Source organism: Bradysia coprophila, unplaced genomic scaffold (assembly GCF_014529535.1).
Source record: "Bradysia coprophila strain Holo2 unplaced genomic scaffold, BU_Bcop_v1 contig_232, whole genome shotgun sequence".
NCBI classification, from domain to species: Eukaryota; Metazoa; Arthropoda; class Insecta; order Diptera; family Sciaridae; genus Bradysia; species Bradysia coprophila.
The window spans coordinates 2477911-2505374 of NW_023503493.1; the positions used below are offsets into that span (position 1 = coordinate 2477911).

General features: G+C 40.3%; 2 protein-coding genes across 4 annotated transcripts in view; both read left to right on the forward strand.

Moving 5' to 3' along the window:
• LOC119075893 (arrestin domain-containing protein 17-like) overlaps nt 1-27464 on the forward strand; it is a 27887-nt gene continuing 423 nt past the window's right edge. Inside the window, exons 1-8 of one of the 2 annotated variants that reach the window (XM_037182466.1) lie at nt 1-169; nt 235-363; nt 5809-6017; nt 6077-6271; nt 6341-6529; nt 6597-6816; nt 6870-7003; nt 24579-24584. In XM_037182466.1, the coding sequence (XP_037038361.1) occupies nt 55-169; nt 235-363; nt 5809-6017; nt 6077-6271; nt 6341-6529; nt 6597-6816; nt 6870-6991 (1179 nt within the window). In that variant the 5' untranslated portion in view covers nt 1-54 and the 3' untranslated portion in view covers nt 6992-7003; nt 24579-24584. Of the gene's footprint in view, nt 170-234; nt 364-5808; nt 6018-6076; nt 6272-6340; nt 6530-6596; nt 6817-6869; nt 7085-24578; nt 24585-27464 lie in introns of those variants that run through there. The other variant, XM_037182465.1, reaches the window with a different exon arrangement.
• Nucleotides 9679-27464, forward strand: part of LOC119075867 (protein polybromo-1) — a 19583-nt gene continuing 1797 nt past the window's right edge. The window contains exons 1-15 of one of the 2 annotated variants that reach the window (XM_037182424.1): nt 9679-10048; nt 10238-11174; nt 14909-15450; nt 15530-15828; nt 15889-16024; nt 16090-16307; nt 16391-16546; nt 16606-16792; nt 16857-17695; nt 17769-17889; nt 17965-18016; nt 18083-18258; nt 20982-21542; nt 26266-26540; nt 26654-26796. In XM_037182424.1, the coding sequence (XP_037038319.1) occupies nt 9941-10048; nt 10238-11174; nt 14909-15450; nt 15530-15828; nt 15889-16024; nt 16090-16307; nt 16391-16546; nt 16606-16792; nt 16857-17695; nt 17769-17889; nt 17965-18016; nt 18083-18258; nt 20982-21542; nt 26266-26540; nt 26654-26796 (4750 nt within the window). In that variant the 5' untranslated portion in view covers nt 9679-9940. The remainder of the gene's footprint in view (nt 10049-10237; nt 11175-14908; nt 15451-15529; nt 15829-15888; nt 16025-16089; nt 16308-16390; nt 16547-16605; nt 16793-16856; nt 17696-17768; nt 17890-17964; nt 18017-18082; nt 18259-20981; nt 21543-26265; nt 26541-26653; nt 26797-27464) is intronic. The other variant, XM_037182425.1, reaches the window with a different exon arrangement.

Below are 27464 nucleotides of genomic sequence, written 5' to 3' on the forward strand. Positions count from 1 at the left end.
AGTGTAAACAGGAATGCGGAGTGTAAATAGCGTGGAAATCAATTTGCTGTGAAAATGAGTTCCATGTCATGTCAAATTTATTTTGATAATTCAACCAGAGTGTTCTACGGCGGACAATTGCTTAGCGGTCGCGTTGTTTTCCAATTAACTAAGCCGAAAACAGTCAGAGGTTGATCGTAAACTATCACCGATCAAGACACTGCCAAAATGTTGAATCGATTTCCTTTTTTTCAGGGATTTATGTGAAAATTATCGGTCGCGCTTATTGCCGATGGACAACTGGATCGGGACATCACAGTAAAACGAATGTTGGAGAAGAATTCTATTTGAATGAAAAGACATTTTTCGTCGGTGGTGATAGTGGTACGATAATGACGGTATAGTTAGGTGTGGAAGTGACTGATGATCGAATCTTTTTGGCGAAACGAAAAATCACAATATCGTGACGCAAGCACCCACTACAAACGAAAGTATCAGAGAATATAGCTATGACTATAGCTATAACGTCTAATTCAAATTTGCTTCTGCATAAAACTAATAAACAAATCGTCCAAAACCACTTACAGCGGAGGTGTGACGCAAGTCCTGTTATCCACTTACAAAAAAAGTGATATCGGTGTATGTGACGCTTACAGATTCGACACGCAAAAAGATATGCGTCCCAAATGGCAGATGGTGAGGAAAGCACGCGAAAGTTTGATCAACAAAAATTACCAGAAAAATTTTAGGAAGAAAATTAAAAAAAAAATGCGTCAAATAAGGCTCGGAACGGGTTTGGGTTGACCTGTTTTAGTTCAGCTTGACCTGAACCGGATTCATGACCCGAACCTGAAAAATTATTTCGGGTTCAACCCGAACTTGACCCGAACTTAAATTTTCGATTTCGGGTTTAACCCGAACCTGACCTGAACCCGAAATTGTTCAACCCGAATTTGACCTGAATCTGAATTTTCAATTTCGAGTTCGACCCGAACCTGAACTGAACCCGAAATTTTAAATTTAATCAGGTCGGGTTCGGGTAATCCGAAATTTTGAGCGTTTATTACATTAAAAAAAGTCAAAAATTTCGGGTTACCCGAACCCGACCTGATTAAATTTAAAATTTCGGGTTCAGTTCAGGTTCGGGTCGAACTCGAAATTGAAAATTCAGATTCAGGTCAAATTCGGGTTGAACAATTTCGGGTTCAGGTCAGGTTCGGGTTAAGCCCGAAATCGAAAATTCAAGTTCGGGTCAAGTTCGGGTTGAACCCGAAATAATTTTTCAGGTTCGGGTTAAATCAAGTTTGGGTTTCGGTCTGACCGAACCCGACCCGTTCCGAGCCTCAAAAAGTGGCAGTCAAAATTATAAAAAATTTTCCTTCCTCAACATCTCCCACTTATGACGCAATTTTTTTTATAATTTTCTTCCTAAAATTTCTCTGGCAAATTTTTTGTTGATAAAACTTTCGCGTACTTTCCTCATCAACATTCGTGACGCATAACTTTTTGCGTGTCGAATCTGTAAGCGATATAAGTTCTTTTGTAAGTGGATAACAGGACTTCCGTCACACCTCCACTGCAAGTGGTTTTGGACGATATCAGCTCTTTTGTAAGTTGTGACTTTTTAGAATTTGGTCACAGATAATAGACAATCGTATTGTGCAGTTTGAACGAAAATATTCTTCTTACAAAACTGTATAACTTTCTCTTTGATCTGAAACTTCCAACTTTCATTTGACGAAAATCGAAAATTTGACGAAATTCAAAAATTTGACGAAATTCCAAAATTTTACGAAATTCAAAAATTTGACGAAATTCAAAAATTTGACGAAAATTGAAATTTTGACGAAAAACGAAAATTTGACGTACTTAAAACGCTCATAGCTCTCAAATAAGCGACTTTTTAGGGAAACCATCGACTAGAATGTGAAACTCTATAAAATTGTCTTTTCAACGAGGTTTCTATCTGCCATATTTTCTGACTTATAGGTCCCATAGCTCAGTAAAACGCTCATAGCTACGAAATTATAAGCTTTTATGAAAATTCCTTCAAATTAGTTTCTTAGAATTACGTCTTTGACATACCCTGAAAATTTCAGCCAAATCCACCGGTAAATTCAAAAGTTTCGTTGCAACAGAAGGACAAAGTGACAAAGTAATGAATTTTGAGCTCGACATGAAATCAATCGGCCATACGGTTCGGAAGTCGTGCATGGAAATAATGTTTTCTTCCCGGTAACCAAGTCAAAACTTCCCGGTATCCGAAAATTTTGACAAAAATTTCCGGTGTCGGGGAATCTCGCACACGCGATCATAGTATGCGTCCTTTTACGACATGTAACGAAAAGTCATGACTGTGCGAGATTCACCACTTAGAGGTGAATCTCGCACACCATGAATTTGTGTGGTGTGCGAGATTACCCTACCCCAAATTTCCCGGTGGGTCGCAATTAACTTCCCAAGCCCTTTCTAGTCTTTTTGTGCAGATTTAAGTCTAACATTAGTTTTAACAATGCTAAAACCTTTTAGTGACCTTCTTCTGTATGAATTTTCACTCATCAATATGTAGAAGAGAATGTTTGTAATTATGCTAACTGCACGAGTCCATCCTTTGATAAAACAGATATAAACTCATTGGAAAATTGTCTTATGGTCTAATCTGACAGATATGTTGGGCAAAACAATCTTTTCGAAATTCTGCCTTAATTTACTTAAATGAAAGAAAGTAAGTCGCGAGCGGAGCGAGTGAAATTTTACTTTTGATGATGCAAAAATGGTAACCATTCTTTGAAACTGTACAAACTCAAAATTCTAAATGAAACTTTAACTTGAGCAAAAGCGCCGCAGACGAAGTTTTTTAATTCTTAGTTTAGTTCGTTGAAGAGAACTTAGAGTAATTATACCTAGAGAGGAAATGTGTACGACGAAATGTGGTCCCAACATCAGTTTGTATAAGATACATATTTCGTATAATTTTACACCAATACATGTTCGCTTTTGATAGTTCAATTTGCCCTCTTAATTAAGAGGGCAAACACACATACCAATAAAAATTTCGTATTTGATGTTGGGACCACATATTTTACGTAATTTTGTTCGAAATTTCCTCTCTAGGTATAATTACTCTTAGGTAGAATAATTCATCAGGATCGGGATAGTGACGAAAACTTCCTGATAAACTCTTCCCGTTGATAAAAATTTCCCGAGGAGTACTTCCCTTCCCGCTGATAGAGACTTAACACTGTCCGACTTCCCGCTGAGCACTGACAAGAAACAAATTTCTCGCTGATAGACTTCCCGCTAACAGAAACTTCCCAATAAGTTCATCCCCGTCGGTAGAAACTTCGCAATAGGTTGTTCGAGCTGATAAAATTTCCCGGTGAGTCCTTCCCAGTGACAGTTATTTTCTGAATTCTTCCCGTTGATAGATATTTCCCAGTGAGTACTTCCCGCTGATAGATATCCCCTGGAGTGAGTTCTTCCCAGTGATAGCTGTTTCCGATTTCCCGGTGACAGCTATTTCCCAGTGAGTACTTCCCGCTGATAGACATTTCCCCCGGTGAGGTTTAATTTTTACAGTAAAAAAAAAAGAAAATCGCCTTAGGCGAAGGCTAAATTTCCCAGTATCCAATTTTTCGCCCCGATGACTTCCCGGTATCTAGGATACCAGGATACCGCATTATTTCCATGCACGTCGGAAGTTATTGTGGAAAAACTGAAAAGCCATTAGAGAAAACGACGAAAAATGCTGATTTTACTGAATTTTTTTTAAAGCTCAGAATTCATAACTTGGTACTGCCTTTCAGGGAAAAAAAAGTTTTTCAAAATCGGTTCAGTAGTTCCTGAGATATCGGAAATATGCCCTTTAGTCATGTTGCCGACGAAATGTTCCTCAGTCCTTCGGAAAAAAAAATTGTCAAATTTTTCATTGTGAACGGACTTGCGTCACGGCACTTCACTAACGTCGGGCCATGATTAGCCTTCAGAGAAAAACTTTTTTTGTAGCATTTTAGTCGTTAATTATCAAATGCGAATTCTTTAGTTTTGTTATTGTAGGAACTAATTCTAATCCCAACAAAAATCTCTTCGAGAAAAGTGTGACGCAGTCTTTGAAATACAATTTCTAAAATGAATGATATCGCTAGAGCTGACGCTTTCAGTTTCGTTACACAAAAATTAAATTTTACACCCAATTTTAGTTCAAACAAGCTGGCTGAACTAATTGGGTGTAAAATTTAATTTTTGCGTAACGAAGCTGAAGGCGTCAACTCTAGCGATATCATTCATTTTAGAAATTGTATTTCAAAGACTGCGTCACACTTTTCTCGAAGAGATTTTTGTTGGGATATCAGTCGTTTTAGAAGTGTAGTCAACACTGCTTTTTATAACAGTTTACAGTTTTAATTCAAAAATTTTACGAAAATCGAAAATTTAACGAAATTCGAAAATTTGACGAAATTCGAAAATTTGACGAAATTTGACGAAAATTTGAAAATTTGATGAAATTCGAAAATTTGATGAAATTCGAAAATTTGACGAAATTTGACGAAATTCGAAAATTTGACAAAATTTGACGAAATTCGAAAATTTGATGAAATTCGAAAATTTGACGAAATTCGAAAATTTGACGAAATTCGAAAATTTGACTAAATTCGAAAATTTGTCGAAATTTGACGAAATTCGAAAATTTGACGAAATTCGAAAATTTGGCGAAATTTGAAAATTTGACGAAATTCGAAAATTTGACGAAATTTGAAAATTTGATGAAATTCGAAAATTTGACGAAATTCAGAAAATTTGACGAAAATCGAAAATTTGACGAAAGTAATTCTCTATCTGCCACCATTCAAGAAATATCTCCAAAACCCCAATTGACCCACCCATTTCCAACTTTCGACATTTTTCACATATGCCCCCTGTTCTACTCGTAAAACTCTGAGACTTTGCCGAAGAAAGTAACTCTCTATCTGTCACCATTCAAGAAATACCTCTAAAAACATAATTGACAAACCCATTTCCAACTTTCGACATTTTTCACATATGCCCCTCTGTTCTACTCGTAAAACTCTGAGACTTTGCCGAAGAAAGTAATTCTCTATCTCTCATAACCCAAAAAAATATTAGTCCTTTCATCCTACGCTCGAGTAGCTCAAAATTTGGTCACTCTAATCACTCTAGCTCAAACGAATCTGCCCCGATTTTTTAAATTATTTTTTTGTTCGAATCGTGTTACGAATACCTTTCTTTTGATGGGTCGCACGCCTCTGTAGGTTTCAATACAGCTAAGCTACAGCCGAAAACGCGTTCCCGACCCTCGAAAACCACACTCAGAAACCACTTCGAGGCCAATAAAACAAAATTCTGGTTTTTCCTGGGGTAATGGCGTATCACATTTTCATTTTTATGCCCACCCTGAGGTTCCTGCAAAATTTCATGGAGATTGGCTGACTAGTTTCCGAGATCGACCGTCGATAGATAGACAGATAGATAGATAGACAGATAGATAGAAACATACAGAGTAAGTTGAAAGATTTTGATTGTTTGGAAAACGTTAATTTGGTGCATTTTCTATCAAAATGACCAACTTCAAAACGATGTATCCCCGGCAATTTTAAAGTTACATAGTCGAGTGATAGCTCGTTTTGCTCGTATTTGAAGCGCGAATAAGATAGAATAGGATTTGTGGTGATACAGGCCAAAGGAAAGAAATTTAAATTCTCGCCTATAGTTGCCGCGTCTCAAAAAAATTTCTTCGTTCTTTTTTTGGAAGTTAGACTGCGTCAAGTCCTCCGCTATCGCTCCGGACATGATTCTGTTTTGTCATTTCAGGAGAAGTGGTACTTTCACCGAGAGAATACAATTACACATTTAGTTGCATGCTACCGGCAGACCTACCCACATCGGTTGAAGGAAAAATTGGATACATTCGTTACGTGGTTCTCGTGCACGTGGATAGACCATTATGGTCAGATCGACGATTTCAAGAATGTTTCACTGTACTCAAGGTGCTAAATCTAAACGAAGGGATTGTGCTTAGAGTATGAACGGGCCACTTCGAATTGTAAATTTGATAATTTTGAATCGCTTTTTACCACAGGCTCCTCTTGTGAGAGAAGATCGCAAATCATATTTCATTTGTTGCCTGTTATGTTGCTGTACATCGGGTCCGCTGATTGTGAAAGGAAGTATACCGGTTGGTGCGTATGTACCTGGCCAAATTATCGACGTTTTTTTGAAAATCAATAATGGCAGCGATCAAACATTTACAAATTTTATTATTCAAATAATAAAGGTCGGTTGTGGACGGTGACGCCTTCTAAAAGGATGACGGTTACATTGTTTGAAAATGTTTTTTTTACAGCAAATACAGTACCACACGCATGCTAATAGCTCGACAAAAAAACTTGATACGGTTGTGGTAAAAAGTGCCAGTTGCAATGGTTGCCCCAAGTACCAGTCCAAAACGTACAGATTACCGATAACCGTTCCAGCAATACCACCAACCGATGAATCAACCAGCAACATTGTTAAAGTCAGCTACCGATTGCAGGTAAGCTGTTCAATTCGTGGGGTTCAGAAACGTGTAGCATCGAATCGCAAAAATTTCCATGTAACAGATTCAAGGATCGGCCGGCTGTTTACGAAATGATCCAGTCCTAATTTTTCCGATCAAAATCGGAACTTTTCCGATTCTGCTGAACCACACAGCTATAACTCAGCAACCAACAGTGCCAAGACAGACAATCTTTGTGAGATTGCCTCCATTACCAGCAGATTCGTTTAATTCATCTGTTCCATCTGCAGATGCTACTTGTGGTGGGGATGCTCATGACATAGGTACATAGCCTTACATTTATTTGCAGGTCACTTCAATGAAAATAATTTTACAGATCCTCCCACGTATGAGGAAGCGATTTCCAGTTTTTCCGGTGATGTTCCTGGAGCGGCCTTTAGACCATCTTATCCAGTTTTTCGAAGAACTCCTTCGTACACTACAAAAACAGACATTTAAATATTTCACACCGTCGACAACACAAAACGTTGTTTTTTAAAGATCAGACTTTTGTTTTGTGATTAAGAGACAAAACATGAGAAATAAAGAAATTTATAAAAACAAAAACTAAACAACACAAACGGAAAGAATGCAAGCCTCACAAGCAAATTCGTAATTCGTAATGGAGCTCGATCGTCACATTTATCACCAAACTCCCTTTTCACTTCACTGCACTTTCTAAGTCATTCACTGCCATTCCTTTTCATCAAAAATCCACTAACAGAGTTAACACTCTTCCTGTAATGAACTACCTCCGCAGCACCCAATGTATATAGCTTTACTTTACTAGTGAGGTAATGTGGGCTTTCCCTCACTAGTGAAGTCCCTTTCCCTCGCTCGTAAAGTAAAACGCCATACTTTACACGTGAAATAATTTGATATCTCGTATCCAGATGAGTAAAAGTATCCGAAGGCTTCACTGGTATAGTAATGTACTATTAATACATTCGCCTCCGGAAAATTTGCATTACAAGTTTGTACGAGCCCGAGGAACAACTACGAAAAAAAATTAACCGAAACAAAAACGACAAAATGTGAAGAAACGCCATTTTTTTTCGATTTGACTTGGGTGAGGGAATGAAAACAAGAGCGAAACAACAAGAAAATCTCTTGTCGTTGTCAACCAAAAAAATCTTTGGAATTTTTTTTTTCGAAATCGCCAGAAAACTAAAGCATATCCTAGAAACTTTAGGGGAAAATCCTAAAAATCTATGAAATTCGTTAAAAAGGCAAGAAAAATGGTAAAGAAAATCCTTCTAAAATCATTGAAAATCATTGAATATTTCTCAGAGTATTTTCTTCTTGAAACAACTATGTCAACTCGGTTTATAATTATTGTTTGATAAATGATCTCTTTTATTCATATTCAAATGAAAGATTTTACAATTTAAAGATAGAAAATTTCGCCGAGGTTTTTCGATTCAGGTATTGTACCTAATATCGAAACAACATTTCATTTTTGTATAGCTACACTTATTCGTTGAATTAAGTAAGATGTTGAGCGCTTTTCGTTTGTTACATCGGCAATTTTACTCCCTATTTTCTTTATCAAATTGAGTGCAAGTTTTCCGAAAATTCCAGAAGTTTCAGAGGCGACCGGCACGAAAACAAATTGATTTGATAGTTCGGAATAGTGATTGATTTTGTCAACTTCTGCTTTCTTGGCTGCATGTCCTGCATGTTTTGATGTTGAGCTCAAATATGATGGAGCGAAGGTGTCTCTGCACGTATAATCCCAGAGCAATGATTTGCCCTTTGCCCAGGGTATTAAAGTTAATCCGTCTGGCTTCTTTCCATCTGGTCTAGAGCAACCAGGTGGTTCCAAAATTGCAGGTACTTCAGCTGATCGTAGCTATCGTTGAAGGATATTGTTCACCATCGCATGTCTGACTTTTTTACCTTTGGCTTTTGAACAAGATAGCCCATGTCGTCCGAATTCGGTTACTTTTTCTCCACAGATGCACTTATGAGGCTGGACAATGGTCGTACCAAGACGAAGAGACATTGCGATTCTGAATTCGTCATTAGACAAATGTGTTCCCAATTGTGGCGATGGTAATACTTGAAGCCAAGCGCCGGTTTCTGTTATAGAATTAGCCAAGAATCTTGCTTTGTCTACTGTTTTCTCAAAAGATGTGCTCAAGGAATCGATTTTGTTTTTGATTGCGTCCAATTCCCAGATTTTTTGAAAACGTCGTAATCCCTCTTCTGGCAATTCACCAAACTCTTCACACCAAAGTTCTTCTGCTTCAGATTTAGGAGGATCAGTTTATAATTATTCAATTCTCGATAGAAAATTGGAGAGTGTAACTTGTGACGTTTCTATTGTTTGAGCCGAATCACATCGAAACTTTCTGTTTCAAAGTGACAGTTTTGACGTTTACATTTTTAACGTTGTCATTTTTGACATTTGAAAATTCGTCATAGCCTCAACTGATACGAAAATAAGAGTGTGTACAGTAATGTCCGGTCAAGTTCACTGTGAAAATTTTTGACAGGTACACTTGTCAAAATTCACTGGTTAAACTCAACGAAGAATTGCTGTATGCGCCCAAAGTTTCGATATAGACTGTTATGATCAGAGCGAGAGATCCGAAGACTAGTTAATTTAACTTGCCTTGGGGTACTTGTCAAAATATTGCTTTCTCTTTCAACGTGTTACGTTGAGAGCGAGAGGACCGAAGACCAGTTTATTATAAGTTGCCTTGGGGTACTTGTCAAAATATTTCTATCTCTTTCATCATAACACTCTATGGCTCGGCTATTAGATGACTTTTGAGCTCGTACAGTAATTCTTCGTTTAGTTTCACAGTGAACTTGACCGGACATTACACTTTACGCACTCTTTGCACTGGCAACCGGACGACTGTGAATTCAGACTCTCTTATAAAAGTCAACGACATCACAGGGGGTGAATTTTTGTATGAACTCCACCATCTTATAGTCAACTGTGGTGTGCCACCCGCGTATCTGTATCTACGTGACCTCCCCAAAGTTTACAGCTTGCGAAAAGTCTCAATTTTCAATTTTATTTCTAAACTAACAGTGTATCAATATGAACTGAATGTTTACCGCGCATTTTAAGTGCCATCTACACAACCGGACCACAAACTATGCCGAACACAGTTTGACAGCTGCGATAGACATTTTGAAACAAAAAGGCGTAATGTTCGCTGTTGTACGACTGTCTTTGCGGCTTTCTTTCTCTTAAAATTAAAGTAAATTCCATAAAATAGTGCAACCAAAGTGAAAAATCGACGAAAACAAGAATATTCAAAACGATTGTGGTGTGTGGTGACTGGAAATTTCGCATCGATTTTGTATTGTGATTCGCCAGAAATTCTGTTTAATGACCGCGTAACCATTGGTAGCTGTGTGCTTCCAATGCAATTGAAATATTACGAGTAAATGGATAGAAGAAGTCGAGCGATTTCGGTAAATAATCGCTCGGATATGGCTGACGACTCAACGCCAGAACAATCGCCCGTTCCGAGGAAGCGAAAACGACAAGATCCGGTGCGTATTTATTGTTAACATTTTGTGAGGCGTCCCTTGCAATCAACCATTTTGTAGACGAATGTCATGTGTCGTGTGGTTGTTATTACTACACGGTGAAGCTTTCCTCCTGTTCTCTCTTTTTGAATGAAAGGCCGTCCCGGCAGGAACCAATTTTTTACTAAAATTTTATTCCTCTGCCCATTCCAGTCGGAACTGTGCCAGCAACTCTACGACTCGATCAGAAATGTGAAGAAAAGCGACGGATCGATGCTGTGTGACACATTTATTCGGGCGCCGAAACGCAGACAGGAACCGTCCTACTACGAAGTGGTCGAACATCCCATCGATCTGTTGAGAATTCAGCAAAAATTGAAAACCGAATCGTATGACGACATTGACGACCTGGCCAGTGACATTGAACTGTTGATCAAGAATGCGAAAGCGTTCTACAAACCGGGCACATCGGAGCATCAAGATGCCGCACTGTTGTGGGACACATTCAATTCGAACAAGGCGAAATTGATGGATTCGGTGGAAGACGACGGCCCGGTGATGAAGGTGAAACGGATCGGACGGCCGCGTAAATCGGCAATGGATGTGGACGATGCATCCGAAACGTCTTCGCTGAAGGCGGACGATGATTTTGAATTGTTCGAAGAGCTGTTCTCGTCGGTTATGACGGCTTGTGACGAAAATAATCGACCGTTGCACTTGATGTTCCAACTGTTGCCGTCGAAGAAGTACTATTCCGAGTACTACGACATCATTGACCATCCCATCGATTTGAAATTCATTGCCACGAAAATCCAGACGAGCGCCTACACGTCACTGAACGAGATGGAAAAGGATCTGCTGCAGATGACCAAAAATGCGTGCACGTTCAACGAGCCCGGATCGCAGATCTACAAGGATGCGAAAACGCTGAAGAAGATCTTCACCGCCAAGAAAGTCGAACTGGAGTCGGGCAAATTCAGAGCCACCGCAAAGCCGAAACGGAAAGGAATATCGTTGAGTGCGGCAACGGCAGCGCTGAAGGAACCGGTCGATGATTCCGATGACGACAATGATGACAGCATGGAAACGGATGGCGACGGACCGCTGTGGCAACTGTTCGATCAATTGTACAATACGGCCAATGCGTCCGGTAAGTTTGGTTTTTGTTGTGGTGGTGGTGGTTGGGTTACGTGTCAATTTGTGATTGTCTTTTATTTTGTGTGCTTCATTTATTTGTCAATTCATCCTCATCTCATCGATGTTTTGCTGGCTGGGATGCTCGGCTGGATTTTACGGATATGTTGGGATGAACAACGCGCGGTATTTTTTTAGAGAAGGAAATTAATCTCGAATTTGAAGGACAGTCTGTAGTGGGTCAGGGTAGTCTAGTCATAGTGACTAACGCCAGCCATTTATTATTTGTACTAGTTTCGACAGATCAAACGATTCACACAACGCACATACACATGCTAGTCGCTCGTTAGAACCTAACGAATAGATTGTTTAAAGAGAATGTCAAAAAGTGTGAGCCCCCATGGAACTCAGTTAATTTAACTGGTTTGTTCTTAATTAACTGGACTTTTACGTACAACGTTAGACATGGCACACATCGAGACCAGTTGAATAAGTGGTCGCTTTTATCTCTTTTCCCGCTCTTTTACTAGCCTGACTTTTTTTAAATTAATTCTCAATTGGGCACCACAACTTTTACTAAATAAACACTAGGCTTGTCCTCGTTAGGGCGCTTCTAGGCTCAAACATAAAAGTCGTCGAACCAAAAATTTCTTTCGCATCTTCTCGATACAATCTTTTGATGTAATAACATGACCGTAACCGTGACCCCTATAAAACAATCAAAGTGTCTTGGGACACTGGGTTCTATACGGGACATTCCAGCGTATCGTGTCAGATTGCGAGACATTTTCATGAAATCCCTGACGCAAAATGATCAAAAAATTGAAAGTTTCGACTGCTTAATGAGGTCCATTCGGTTAAATGGTTCAGGTGGCACGACTCAAATTTGATGAACGACAAAATAGAAGAATTTTTTTTTAAATGTCTTTCTGCCCGTGTCACAATCGTGGACACAATGTGGCCAATATTTGAACATTCTCAACATTTGTTTGACAGTTTATCTGTCAAATCGAATGGTAATTTTCATATTGTGTGTATGCTACTCATATTGTGAGCGAGGGGCATTAGCACCTATAAATGTAGCGATAAACAATGTAGCGTCAAACGTTGTAGCGCCACACTTTACAGTACATTAAACTGTATCTCCAATCATTGTAGCTCATTGAACTGTACCGCAAACTAAAGGTGGAATGAATTCCGTTCCAGGAAACAAATATTTATCGAAATCGAGACCATAATTGACCGAAGCTATGTGTCGATTATTCTTCGAGCGAGGTTGGTCTGTTACGGCCAAACTCCAATCTCTCCCTAGCCGCCAAACCACTTGACCGATTTTTGGAAACTTTATTTTTATTCTCTGAAAGCTACAGTTGACACATCTCTTAACGCATATTTGTTGGCATCACCAACATGAAATCTCTTGAAACTTATACCCGAACAACGAGACCGATTTTGTGGGGGACATTACTCCGCGAGTCTTTGACATGTTGCCAATTTTGCTCATTCGACGGTTTCATTTTTTCATTTTAAGGCTCAATTCAGGTCATACAACTTGACGCTATAACTTATTGATAAGGGTTTCACTTTGTATCGATTTTCGTTAAAACTTTTTATTTTTCATAATTGGCCTGCCAAAAACATATTTCGTTAAGATTTAACGTTACGAGAAAAACGTTGTCATTTTACGGTATGGATTAATGTTACGACGAAATCATTTTTCGTTAAGAGGCATATCGATGCTTTGCTGAAAAGCATACATTTGGGCGTGTTTTAAATGCTGGATTTTAATTTACTTTTGATGATATTTTTCCACCAGAATTCATTTCCGAAAAACGACCGCAATAACGACCACGAATGTGTGAGCTTTCAACAGAAAATAGATTTGGTTGTAGCAGTTTGACCGGCTCTGAGAAACGTGAGCAATTTATGAAAATTTCGTTGAACTGCTCCCGTTTCTCGAAGCCGGTCAAACGACTGAAACCAAAACTAATTTTTAATTAAAGCTAACACATTCGTGGTAGTTATTGCGGTCGTACATTTTTTGAAACAGGATTCTGATATCAAAAATGAAAAATGACACGCAAAGTAGGCTACAATTGTAGCTAAGCATCGATGCCTCTTAAGGCGGACCAATACGTCACATTCTCTCTCCAGATAGAGAACCAAAACAACAATTCTTTCTCTCACTTTTTTCGTTCCCAGTCACGTCACTTTTCGTGTCCAGTTTTGTTGTCACGACACTTTTAGTTCCCATCCCAGTTCCCAGTTATGTCTGTACGAATGACAAATTAAATGTTGAAGCAATTTCGGATATCATTTGTTGTGAAGAATTGAGTTAAGAGCAATGAACCCTTTGCAAATTTGTAGCCTACATTTGGGCGGAAAGATATTTGTTTCTTGATGTTTCTCTGAACCAAAATCTTGTTTTGAAGAAACCAGCTGTAAAGCACGCAAAAATGTGTTACTTTTAAATTGGTTTGTCAGACATAATATAACTCACTTGGAGAAACCTTTGCAGATCGTGTGAATTTAAGTAATATTCCAGTCACTCTTACAACAAGTACGAAGTCCTTTTTTGAGTGGAAATCAAGCCCTAAGTATGGTGGAAACTTTCCACTCAACAAGAGTACTTTATCAGAGAGCAAGCTGTCAAGTAAACAAAGCAAAAGTTGAAAAAAATTCAATTTTGTCCCTCACACCGAGTAGTTTATTTGTAAGTGGAAATCAAGCCCTACGTTGTGGATCGAAAAATAATAATTTTGTTTACAAAAATCGTTTCATTTTACAAGTTTAAGCCTTGATTTCCACTTGCTTCGTTTACTCTTTAAACAATTAAAAAGTGTCGTGGTGTAGGTAAACGGAGGCAAAACGGCGAAGAAAGTACTCCGTGTGAGAGACAAAATTTTTATTTTTTTTATTTTTTGCTTTGTTAACTTGACAGCTCGCTCTCTCACTTGCTCTTACACGAAGTACTTTTTGTTGAGTGGAATGGACACTTAAGTGGCGTCACAAAGACATTTTGATTCTGATGGTAACGTTACACTTTTCCGGTTTTTGTGACGTTACGCCAGTGAACGAAAAAATAACGTTATGACAGAACCCTGCGCATGAAGAGAATGTATTGGGGTTGGGGGAGTTTAATTGCTTTCCATTACACATCACTGTGTTACGCATGTTTAATGTGTCAATCTCGAAGCAGAAACAGTTAACTTGTCAAGTTAAACCTGAAGCTGACCCAAAGGTCATCTGAAAACCTCTAAAATTCTCCGAATTTTACGTTCTTCCATTGGTGACCTGATTATTCTGCGATCGCTCTAAAAATTGCTCTTAACACGTGATGTGTAATTTAGCGACGATCAGTCTGATCGATCTAAATGTGTGGCTTATGCTCCGTAAGATTGAGATTTTAAGAATTTTTATTTTTTCAATTTCTAGCCCGCAACGCAGGTTTCACTTCTTTTTGAGTCCGATAATGCAGGTTTGGATTTGACCCCGGCAAAGCCAATAAAAATTCTCAATCGTAGTCAGTCCGAGATTAAAAATGTGAAAATTGATTCCAACCACTGGATGTACACCACCCAGTGGCACCCAGCTAATTGTAAAACTAAATTGTACACTGAAAGCCAGACATTGTAACAAGAGCTCCAATACAAAAGACAGCCAAAGAAAACGTCGCTCATGTTTTTATGATTTCACCCGTTCGTCGCTTATGATTTCTGTTTCGTTTCTCTATGAACCACCAATTTATAGATCATCCTAATAATGCCTCAGGCACGCCACTCGGTGAATCATTGTGGAAACTGCCGAACAAGAGATTCCATCCCGAATACTACACCGTCATCAAAAAGCCCATTTCGATGTCGCAGATCCGCAAAAAATTGAAATTGGGCAATTACACGAACATCACCGACATGACCGGCGATTTGTATCTCATGTTGGACAATGCACGGAAGGCCTTTCCATCGGCGCATAAAGTGCACAAAGATGCGGCCAAAATGCTGAAAATATTGAATCAGAAACTGGTCGATGCGGCAGTCGATCAAGACGACAGTGAAACGGAAGACGGTGACGCTTCGTTGGCGTCATTGGCATCAGCTCTGTCGAATTCGTCACCAGGAACGCCGAAACCGAAAAAGGGAAGACCTCGTCTGTTGGCTAACACGGTAACACCGGCACATGGTGCACATGGTGGAACGATGTCCACGCCGGGACTGATCAAACCTCGGTTGAATAACGCGCTCACTTTGAAGAAGAAATTATTAAGTCTGCAGAAGTATCTCAGCGATTACACGGTAAGTGGTTCGACGGATGCGTACGAATTTCCCGTTTCTCATTTCCTGCCATTGCGAAACAAAACAAAAAAATTTTCAGATCAATGACCGAAAACCGATGGCACTGTTCACCGAAAAGCCATCGAAGAAATTCTATCCCGACTACTATCAAGTCATTCAGCATCCCATCGATATGAACACAATCGAGGCGAACATTCGAAGCGATCACTACAACACACTCGACGACATTGTCGGTGACTTTCGGCTGATGTTTTCCAATTGCCGCAAATACAACGAGGAAAACTCACAGATCTACGAAGATTCAAATGTGCTCGAGCGGGCTATGAACGATAAGCTGAAGGAACTGTCGAGCATCGATCGGAAAGCCACGCCAAAAAGGTTAGTCCACCGTTTCTCGAGGAGCCATGGGACTCTAATTTAATCTCTGTTCTCATGCAGTGCTCGTCGTAAAAACATACACTCGGCACCGGTGGACACCAAGCTGAAACAGTTGTACGAAGCCATCCGCGATTTTCGTGATCCGAAGGCGAACCGTCAGCTGGCATTGATCTTCATGAAACTGCCATCGAAGAATGTAGGCCGACTTTGACGTTCAGGTTCTCAGAGCGGTTGGGTTAAATCAATTTTTTCCATTTGCAGGACTATCCGGACTACTACGACATCATCAAGAATCCTATTGACATGGAGAAGATTGCGCACAAGCTGAAAACTCAAGTGTACGAAACGGTCGACGAAATCGCATCGGATTTTATGCTGATGTTCGAGAATGCGTGTAAATACAACGAACCGGACTCGCAGCTGTACAAAGATGCTCTGGTTCTGCAACAGATCTGCATACAGACGAAGCAGTCGTTAAGGTGAGTTGGTTGGCAATAGATCGATCAACACCGATCACCGCGCCTTCGTTTGTTTAATTGAACAATTTCCGATTCCCATCCAGAGACGCCGATGAAACCGTACCTGATGTGCCTCAGGCCGTGCAAGAATTGCTGATGTCTCTCTTTACATCCTTCTACAACCATCAGGATGAAGAGGGACGATGCTTCTCCGATTCGCTAGCCGAGCTGCCTGAGTACGACGAAACCGAGTCCGGAAAGTAAGTTGTGTCCAGCCAGTCAGCCAAACAAATGTTTCATTCTCTCGTCACTTTGTCAGGGTGCGTGCCATATCATTGGATCTACTGAAACGGCGTCTGGACAAGGGCCTGTACAAGCGTCTGGACACATTTCAAGAAGACGTTTTCGCCTGTTTGGATCGTGCTCGACGACTGTCTCGAACCGATTCACAGATCTTCGAAGATTCCATTGAATTGCAGTCGTTTTTCATTCGGAAGCGAGATGAGGTTGGTATCGTCATCATGCCACTGGTGCCATATCAATACGTTAACTCTTCGTTTTATTCTCCAGCTGTGCAAAGACGTTCTCAACTCGCCGGCCATCAATTTCACTTTGATGCATCTGACTGCCGCCGCTGAGACCATCAAACAGTCAAAACTGTTGCAAGAGGAACACGAAACCGAAGTGGAGAATGAAATATCGACGCAACAGGGCGAAAGCATGACCATCGATCAGAAAGTGTACTCGCCCGGCGATTACGTCTACTACGATGTGCCGGAGAACAAAGTGCCCGGCATCATTTACATCGAACGATTGTGGACGAACACCGAAGGTGTCAAAATGATGTTCGGCAATGTGTTCCTGCGCCCGTTCGAGACATTCCATGTGACGACGAGAAAATTCCTCGAAAAAGAAATCTTCAAAAGTGAACAGCACATTGCGCTGCCGTTGACCCAACTGGGTGAAAAGTGCTTTGTGATGTCGGCCAAAGATTACATCAAATACACGCCGGAGGGCTTCGTCGAAAAGGATGTGTACGTGTGTGAATCGCGCTATTCGATGAAGCTGCGTCAGTTCAAGAAGATCAAAAACTGGCCGTTCAACAACACGGCCAAAATGATACCGCGTGAAACGCCCTGGGAACCGAAACGGGTCATGTCGGTGTTCAAGGAACGCGTGGAGAAGCATAAGGGTGAACTGGCCGAATTGCAGCTGCAAGAGGCGTTGGTGGAAAAAGAGAAACCGAACATCCAGTTGACGGTGACCAATGCCGAAGAGGGTCACGTCCACTATCAGCAGTACAACAGCATCTGTAGCGGTGTGGTGAAGACCGGCGATTATGTGTACGTGGCAACGGAGAGTGGAAAACAATCAATCGCCCAGATCCATTCGATATGGGAGACGAAAGAGTGAGTTTGTTGTGCACGGTGGTGTGGTCATGGGAGGAGATTTTTTGATTGAAAAATTGTTTCTCTCCGTCAGAGGCAAATCATTCTTCCGTGGACCGTGGTTCTTGACTCCTACAGAAGTACCGGGAACATCGGCCCGATCGTTCTATCGTCAAGAGCTGATGTTGTCAACAGTTCAAGACACCAGTCCAATGGTAAGAGCACAACGAGTTTCCATTTCGCTTGATGCACCCGCGACAAAAACCATTTTTGTTTCACTTCTGTCTTAGGTGGCTATCGTTGGCCGATGCGCTGTATTGGAGTATCGCGAGTACTCAGCATGTGAGTATTGAACGAACGTCCCGAATGAAAATTCGTTTTTGATCGACGAAAATCTCTTCCACCCAGTTCGTCCGACCGAAATCGCCGAAAGTGATGTGTTCGTTTGCGAATCAACGTACGATGAACTGAAGAAACAGATTCGACGCAATCATCCGGGCACTGCGCTGCGGAAATTCAAGCACAGTCAATTGGTGACACAAGACGAAATCTATCATTTCAAGCGGCCCATTGCACCAGCTAAGGTAACACAGTCGGAACAATTTTGTTTTGTTGGTTTTTCCGTGTATTCCATTCGCACAATATGTTGTCTGTACAACGACTTAAAAAGAGAGAGAAATTGTCGCTTCCGAGTCGCCCGTTTTCGGAATACAGTTTTAGTCTCACGCAGCTAGGTAAATTGATGGGGAAAACATTGCAGACAAATCATGTGGACGGAACTCTTAGTCCAGGTACTTGTGTCGAACGAAAAATGGCTCCGTGTGCCTTAAGTTCCTAGGGATTTGGCTTTGTTCCATGGTGCCACGAAAAGTTGGGGAAGAAAATTGTTTTTCCCGAAAAATGGAAATTGGGTTTTCCAGCCACAAAAGCCATTCTTATGAAAACCTTCAAAGTCCCCGATGCTCAAAATATTTTTGAGAAATTTCTTCTGTTCTGGGAAGTGGGGCTCATCACCGATATTTCATGGGAGATGCAGGAAAACAGGAAAAGTACTGATCGTCAAATCCGATTTTCTGTTTCTTTCCGTCAATACCTTTGGTTTGACACATCACTCACCATTTTTGAGCAAAAACTGTTGGAAGTGGAGTACTGGCTGCAGGATATTTCAGTTTAAGCAAAGATTCGTTGAAGACTCACGCTTCATTCAAGACAATCTCACGAGTTGCGATTTCTATTATATCTGAGTATGCGAAGGTGAATTCTTGATTCGAAACGACAAGAATCTCAATGTAAAATATGAATTGCCCCTCCTCCTTTCATTAATGAAAAATATTTCGTGCCTTTAGTTCGTCAGTGTCCCGCATTACCTAATCAACATCGATTTCAATCCAGTTTTCTAAATGTTTTGTGTCATTTCGCGTTCTTTAAATGAACAGCTAAGTGCAGAAAGAGGACGTGTCACATCAGTGAATTATAAGAAAAATAAAATTTGTATTTTTTACTGCTACCTGCACAAGTAGATCTATTTTTCACTTCGATTGATAATCCTAAATGTGTTTTACTTACACCTGTACTTTAAGAGAAATTAGCAAAAATTTAAATTTCATTTTTCTTATAATTCGCTAATGTGACACGTTCACTTACTGCATTTAACTGTTCACATATTCTCTGAACGAATATTTATCATATCGATTCTCTGCAGAGAATGACAAGACTTGTAAGCGGGTTAACTCTTTATACGCCGTCTTCGCGAGTGCGAAGACTCACACAAAGTGTGATGATTTGGTGTGAAACATAAGAACGAAACTAATAATTCCGACGTAGAACCACAAGGTGTGAAACCACTATATTGTTTTATGCTACCTAAGACGACACTTGCTTGTTCCGGCACTTCTTTTTTAACGCACAAGAAAGATCCTAATGAGTGAGTCCCCACCAACCATTGTATGTCTCCACTGTTAAGTTGCGTCGCATTGAGATAAAATTAGGGTCGAAGGGATGGTATGGACGCCAAATACAATTTTCATTGACTGGTCTGTCGTGCTAGACAGGTCGAATTTTATAATTTTTCATTTTGTCAGGTTCGACAGACTTTTTGACTACAGTCGACGTCAGTGAAATTTAGATCTGCCTCAGCTGGTCTGCTACTTATGGCTTATGGCTTTATACTGTTGAAACAGTGAAATAACACCTGCGTTTTATTGATTTAACTGTAAAACGCCGTATGATCAGTTTTGTTTTCATTTGACCAACTGAAAAACAGCTGATGCAAATTCATGTCTAAATTTCACTGGCGTTCACTGTAGGAGTTTTCAATTCACATTTCGTTTCACTGTGACACCAATTTGATTTCTCTACGATGCCAGACTCACTCAGGTGAGAGACAATAGGATAAGGATTAGGATAAAGTGGGTGAGACCCAAGAGTCTCTGCACCTGGGCCTCTAACTGTGAAAGAGACACAGTTCAGTATACTTTAGCTGTAGTAAATCGTTGTAACTTTGTAACTGTTTTTGGTCACTGCCTAAAAATGATAACTTGAACAACTGTGAGAATCGATGTTAGCCGCCACGGACTGATTATACATTTTCCTTTTTGATCTAATATGAATTTGACCGATCCTTTCAGAGAATAAAGTATTTTCAGACGACGGAATCAGTCGACGCCTACCTACAAATTGTGCTTATCAATCAGTAACATTTCACGTCTCATAATTTGGTGAATGTCTGTTGAAGCTTAAGCAATGCCTTGGATCAATTTCACAGCAATATTCTAACGAATTTCAATGAATTTCAGTTTTGATCGATGTAGAGCTGTACTTCTGGGCCAGACGTTCTGGCACACTTGGTATTTTTGAAGGGAAAAACTAACTTAACGAAAACACAAAATTTTCGTCAAGTTGGTTTTTTTTTGTGAATAAACCAGGTGTCCCAGGAGTTGACAGCTCGCGAAGTTCCCTATTTAAACACACAGACAGATTATCTCCAGAGAGATGCTAATGTGACGACTGGGACGTCGCGTCGTTTCGACGGAGAGAGGGAATATGTCGAGAGACAGTTGGTTTTTTGAGAGAGAATTTAGTACATTTTCTCTCGACCACATCCAAAGTCAGTCGACACATTCCCTCTATCCGTCGAAACGACCCAGTCGTTATATTAGCATATCTCTGATTAGCTCAGATTTGAGTCAATATTTTCATTTAACTCGTTCCGGCCCAAAATTTTCATTGTCAATGTCGATCCGTGCCTTTCTTTTAAACAAACCAAAAAAACAAAACTTAAACCTCCCACCCCACCACCAAAACTCAGGTTCGCGGTAGTGAATTGATGAATGCACACGATCAGATGAAGCAACCACCACCGATGACCACCATGATCGAAATGGATCATCACATCAAAAACGAACCGGATATGCTTCTAATGGAAGATTCGCTGGACGGCGGCCCATCCATTGGATCGGATATAGTTCCATCATCGCTGTCATCACCACCACCGGTCACCATGACACAAGCCCATCATCAGACGCCGCACGGCAACCATGCCATCGTTTCATCCGCAGCATCGACGCCGATAACGGTCAAGAAAAAGGAGAAAGAGAAAAAGGGCAAACTGGTCACCGGTTACATACTCTATTCGAGCGAAGTGCGCAAAGACCGTGCCCAGAGCAATCCGGACTGTTCGTTCGGCGATATATCGCGTCTGGTTGGCAACGAATGGCGATCGTTGCCGGCTTTCGAGCGCCAGATCTGGGAGGAGAAAGCGCAAAAGTATAACGAAGAGAGTGCATTGAAATTTGCCGAAGAAACTGGTTGCCCAGTCAGTCCTGCACCGGCCCAGTCTTTTTTTACCGCCGAACCGTTGCCAAATCAAGTAAATGTCTAACCAAAACAAAAATCAAATTTTAGTAATCAGAGAACGCTTTAGCGAAAAACAGTAGTCAAAAACGTGAGAGTGAGCGAAACGTACTTAATGCGACAATGTTGTAATAGTGTTGGGGAGCGTAACCGTATTTCCCAAATTTTTATTTTTCTTTTGTTGGTTGCTGTTGCTGTTGTTGTTGTTAATACCGATCATTTTGAATTCGTATCTACCGAACATGCAAAAATTAGTTTAGCGAAGAAAGAAAACTCTCTCGACCAGTCGACGAATGAAAGCGGCCCTTGTCAATCAGGAAATTATGTGGCCAAAAGAGCGAAAATATTTTTTTTTACTAAAACCGTTGACCTAAGTCCATAGTCTAACCTTAGCAAGTAAGATACATTTTTGACATGAATCACACCCTTCGAACGGATAACGGACGTATGTGAACAGTTTTATGACTACGTCACCGTTGGTGGTGTGTGGGACGTACAATTTTATACATGTGAGACGTAGAAAACCAGTGCTTTGTGGGTGGTAAGTATGTTAAGCGAATGTGTAGCAATCAACGTCACACAAGTATATTATTACGACGAACCGACCGGTGACGTAGTCATAAAACGTTTTCATTTAGTTCTTAGTGCTTCCCCAGTAGGTGTTTGGTATGAATCTCTTTATCTCTATTCTCACTATGTTTATGGAATATCGGCAATTTATCCAGAGTATCTGAACACTGAAGGTGAAATGCACATCTTTAGCGGATCACCAAACATGCGGAAGCCAAGTTTCGGTTGAATTTGACTGCAGTGTCGTATTTCTTGCGTTGTAGCGCTTTAGATGGAATGTGTGGTGAATATGATCCGAACTGCTCGTACACATAGCGATGCGAAAGAGGCCTAATCCAAATTTTTCTTTTGTATTCCAGTCAAACTTGGCTTGGATTACAACAGAAAAATTTGGATTAGTCCTCTTTCGCGTCCCTACGTGTACGAGCAGTAAGAATGTGTGAAAAGTATTTCAACAGAGCGAAAATTCGAAATCGTAAGCGCTACAATGAAGTGAACTTGCGCTGCATTCGAAAATTGAGTTCTGTATGTTCTTCGTGGACTTGCGTTACCTTCAGTGATTTAAATACTCCGAATTTACCGACCTCATTTACTGTAATGTTAGTGAAGCTTTAACTTATATATTTGCATGACGCTTTCATTAATATCCAATTATTGTTGACTCTGTTACTACACCGGATTTTCAATCGATTTTACTATTAATGGGCACTTCGAGAGATTGCACTGAAAAATCGACGACACGATAAGCACCGACTTTGTCAAGAAACGGAGAGTTCCTGAAAAAGAGGTGAATAGTCGACGATTCTTCGTGAACTCACCATTTCTTCAGAAAGTCGTCATTTCTTTTAGCGACTTCCTGAAGAAAAGGTGAGTTCTTGACTACTCACCTCTTTTTCAGGAACTAGCCGTTTCTTCACAAAGGCGCTTCACGTGTCGTCAATTTTTCAATTTTTTTCTCTTCGAGAGCCGTGAAGTGTCCTAGAATCGTGATGTCTTCCTGTCTTCGCTGAAATCAAAGGGTTAATTTTTTGTTGTTGTTTCGTTTACTTTCATTAAGTACATCGTTTAGCGCTACTCCCATTTTTACTGCAGTTATGGAATTAACGTTACATTTACGGTCCAACTATCGATGTGGAATTGTGACTCTGTAGCAGTTGGTGATACGCGAAGAAGAGTATTTTGATCACCCACCGCTTCGGTGAATCAGCTTGGTGCGAACTTCGAAATGTGTCGAGCATTTTCGAAAGTTGGTCTAGGTGCTTCACGAGTTAGAGGCTCGTAATTAAGGGAGAAATCACATTCTCCATTGTTAGATTGCTAGATTTCTACTTCGGAGAACTTGAGACAGTTAGAAAGATATTTTATTGCCCGCCCCATACGAAAGTTGACCATTACATGGCAGTTTGCCACCTGCGAAAATTATCATTATTATTATTATAACCTCACGTAAAGAGCAGCATCCAGTGTAATCTGCTATACTATATCGACTTCGTACATAGCCTATCGTACAGATATCCTAAAAAAGATAAATTCAACGACTATCGGCTTTGTATGCAAAGCTCAGATGCGGCTTCGGAAAATGTTTTGTTTTAAATTTTTCTTACGGTACTTTCCTCTGTAGCGTAATTGCAGCGTAAATTTATCTTTTTTGTGATAGCTGTAGCATAATATGCCTCACCGCAGCACTTGTGACCTTATCCTTCATTAAAATTGAACTCAACTCTCAAAATCTATCCATTCTGCAAACCTATTGTTCATTCAACGTTTCATGAATCCACCAACCAGTTGCACCGTTAATGACGTTAATTTCCGCACCGCAAACCTTTCAAATTCTTTATTTGTGTGGTGAACGTTCCTTTGAACGTTAGGTCTTGAATCAAATTAATTTTATGTTTCTCTCTCTCGTTAAAAAAAAATCAATCAAAATTGAACAAAATGGAGAATCAAATTAAAAATCGGTCGGTGTGGGACTGGCGCTATCGATATGGATAAAACCGCTATGTGTGATGAGTGATCACACAAACTCAGAAGCGAAAAACCGTTTGCTATGAATATTGTAAACGTTCGAACACGCATCAACAATTGAACGAAGAATTTTCCAGCAAGAAATTGGAACGCGTTTTTTTCCTTTTGTTAAACATCGAAGAAAGTGTAGACACTGTACACTGTAGAGCGTACTCTTTGCGCATAGAAACGAGGACACTTTAACTACTGCAAGCATGGCAATTATTTTTAATATTTTTACAAAATTATTTTCAGTTTTTTTTTTCGTTTTTTTGTTCTATTTTTTCATTAACTCCATTCTAGGGTCAATTCTAGTTGTATGCATACGACGATTGTACTCGCAGATTGTATTTTATAATATCGCGGAACTGTCAACTTCTCGAACGCTTGGTTTATTTACAAGAAAATCCAACTTGACGAAAAACTATAATTTCCGTCAAGTTGGATTTTCATGTAAATAAACCAATCGTTCGAGAAGTTGACAGTTCCGCAAAGTGCTATATGGATGCTGCTTTCACACACAGAACCTAAATTTCGATTGAATTCGAGTGCAGCGCAAGCCCGCTTCATTGTAACACTTATGAGTTTAGTAGAATTTTTGGCAGTATTACCAGTACCACATTCCATCAATTCTATCGAAATCGTTAGCGCTACACCAAATGAAGCGTCAATTAAAGCGTCAAACTGCACTGAAATTCATCCGAAATGTGGATTCCGTGTGTTTTGTGATCCACTGAAGATTTACCTTCAGTGTTTATAGACGTTGATACTGAGGTGGGTTCGGTGAATTCATACAACTACGTACACCAATCAATGAACCAGTAGTTTATAAATTACTAGGCAACACAGGTTTTGTACACCAGGTGTCGTAGTGCGTTGGATAGGTATCGATTCCCTGAGTACGAAACATGTATTCGATTGATGTCTGTCGTTCCGCTGCAGCCACTTCACAGCAACATTTAAAAAGTAACGCGCACGAGGCAGTTATTGGTTCCCATGGTTCCGCGAGTTCAAATCTGCACTCCAAAGGTCTTCACTGCCTATCGTTAGTACAATATCGAATGAAGACTTATCCATGTCTCTCTTGGATATTGTACTAACGATAGGTAGTGCAGATCTATAGAGTGGTCATTTGAAGTCACGGCACCCTAGAAACCAATACCTGTCCCGTTCGCATTACCTTTTAAATGTTGTAGTGAAGTGGCTGCAGCGGAACCACAGACATCATTGGGACCAACGGATGCGTACCTCCTATTAGTGGCACCGAGCCTATCCAACATGCCACCATTTCGTGTATGCTCCAAAAGTTTCAAATTGTTGCCTGGTGATCGGTAGATCGTATCTTTGTTGCATTTTGATAACTGACGGGTGGACGGGTTGGTAAATTCTTTTCTTTCGTAAATATTTAATCAGATGAACGGTAGTTTTGCATGAATTAATTTACTGGACCTAAAGTCAATGAAAACCGATACACAAAACTCCATCGGAAGCAGAGGTCGATTAATTAGGACAACAAATTAAAAAAAATATCTTTGACTACCACTCAGCGATGTGACGACTGTTTCCTATGGTATTTGGTGTTTGACTTTATTCGGTAATTCAAGTGACTCTCCAATTAGTTATAGATGTAGCATTTGAGAGACGATGAAGCGAAACAGATGAACTAGCAACACAGCTAAATTCGTCTTGAAGATCTCATTAAAATGCAAACTGAGTGCGTTACATAAATGCCTTTGAATTCCTTGACATTGTAGTACCTTCTCACTGCGTCTTACTAACCAAACCAAATTTCGGGAATAGTTTCCTTTCCAGTTGCAAGAATTTGCGGTAGTTAATAACGACTGGGTTTAGTGCAGTGACTAAAAATATTTAGTTTGTTTACCCGCATTAGAAGCCAAAGAGATCTCTGTTCTGACCGTAGAAATATTTGATTAACCCCCCCACAAAATGTCCCGACTAATGTCTCTCTGCTGACAACGACGACAAGCTTCCGTAAAATTGTCTCGAGAATATTGAAGAAAATGATCGGTGTTCCCAACAATGAAAATGCGTTAAGTGTGTGTGTACAGAATCAACACCTCCCAACACTATGTTCTTAAGTACGCGTTCGTCACGCCCATCCACAATGCACTCTAATCGATGGAATCCATTTCTCCATTTTACAGATATTCGAATGTTGCTGGGCCAAATGCGATTGGCAGTTCGAGGATCCGATGGACTGTTTCGATCATTGCATTGCCGAAGGAACGGGCCATGTGCAGACGTACTACGCCAATCTGCCGGCCGACGAAGCGGCCGAATACGTGTGCTTGTGGCGTGGATGCATTCGATTGAAGAAAAGTATGCCAGCATTTCCGCACATGCAACGGCTGATCAAACACGTTCGTGAGGTGCATATTAACAAGAGTGGAAAAATCGTTCAGCCACATGATCGCAGCAAGTAAGTAGACAATTGGTTTTTGTTGTGTTTCAGTCGCTGTCTTCAGCGATTCCTTCAGCGCATCATTTGTCTCATTCATCCTTTTAACCGAATCTTCATCGATCGATCGATAGAAATTACGTACCGCAAACAAAACAAACCGTCAGCTCACAACCGTCAGCTGCCAGTGTTCCGGCAAATAATCAAATTTCAGGCGCTGAACAAAACACTGCCACACAAAGTCACACGGATGTGTCGGCCAGTCTAGGACAACAAGGTTTCTGGCCGATTCAAAATGAATTCTTTCGTAGAGTTGCTGGCTTTTGTAAACTGAAAATCCTTTCCCACCACTCCTTCCCCCATCAGTCTGTTGTGTCATGTTTAGAAGGCGGTCGTTGTTTTTTGATACTCATTTTTGTTGATTATTTTAGCTTTGGTTTGTCAATGTGTGCGTGTGGTTTTAATTAGAATTTTTTTTTTCGTTTTTCTTTTTCCGTATTTTGTTTAGAAATCTTATGCCGTCCAAAAAACAGTCTGTCGTCACACAACTACCCCAACCTACAGCTGCAACACCAACAGCTCAAGGTTCGACCACAACCATCAATACCACCACAGTCCAAACAACTTCAATTCCCACTACTTTGCATAGTGAGTTTTGTAATTATTTTTTTCCGATTATATTTGATTGCAGTTGCGGGTCCTACTATTTCTTCGTATTGAACGTATTTGAACGTAACCTCAGTTTCGATTGAATTCGAGTGCAGCGCGATTGCATCTCATCGCAACACTCACGATTTCGATAGAATTTTTTGAGTGTGGTGAAATACTTGTCCAACAGTCATTGTGACATGTTCACCATACATTCCAACAATTCTATAGAAATCTTTAGCGCTACACCAGAAATATGACGTTGCTATAAAACGCACGCAAAACTTAGGCTCCATA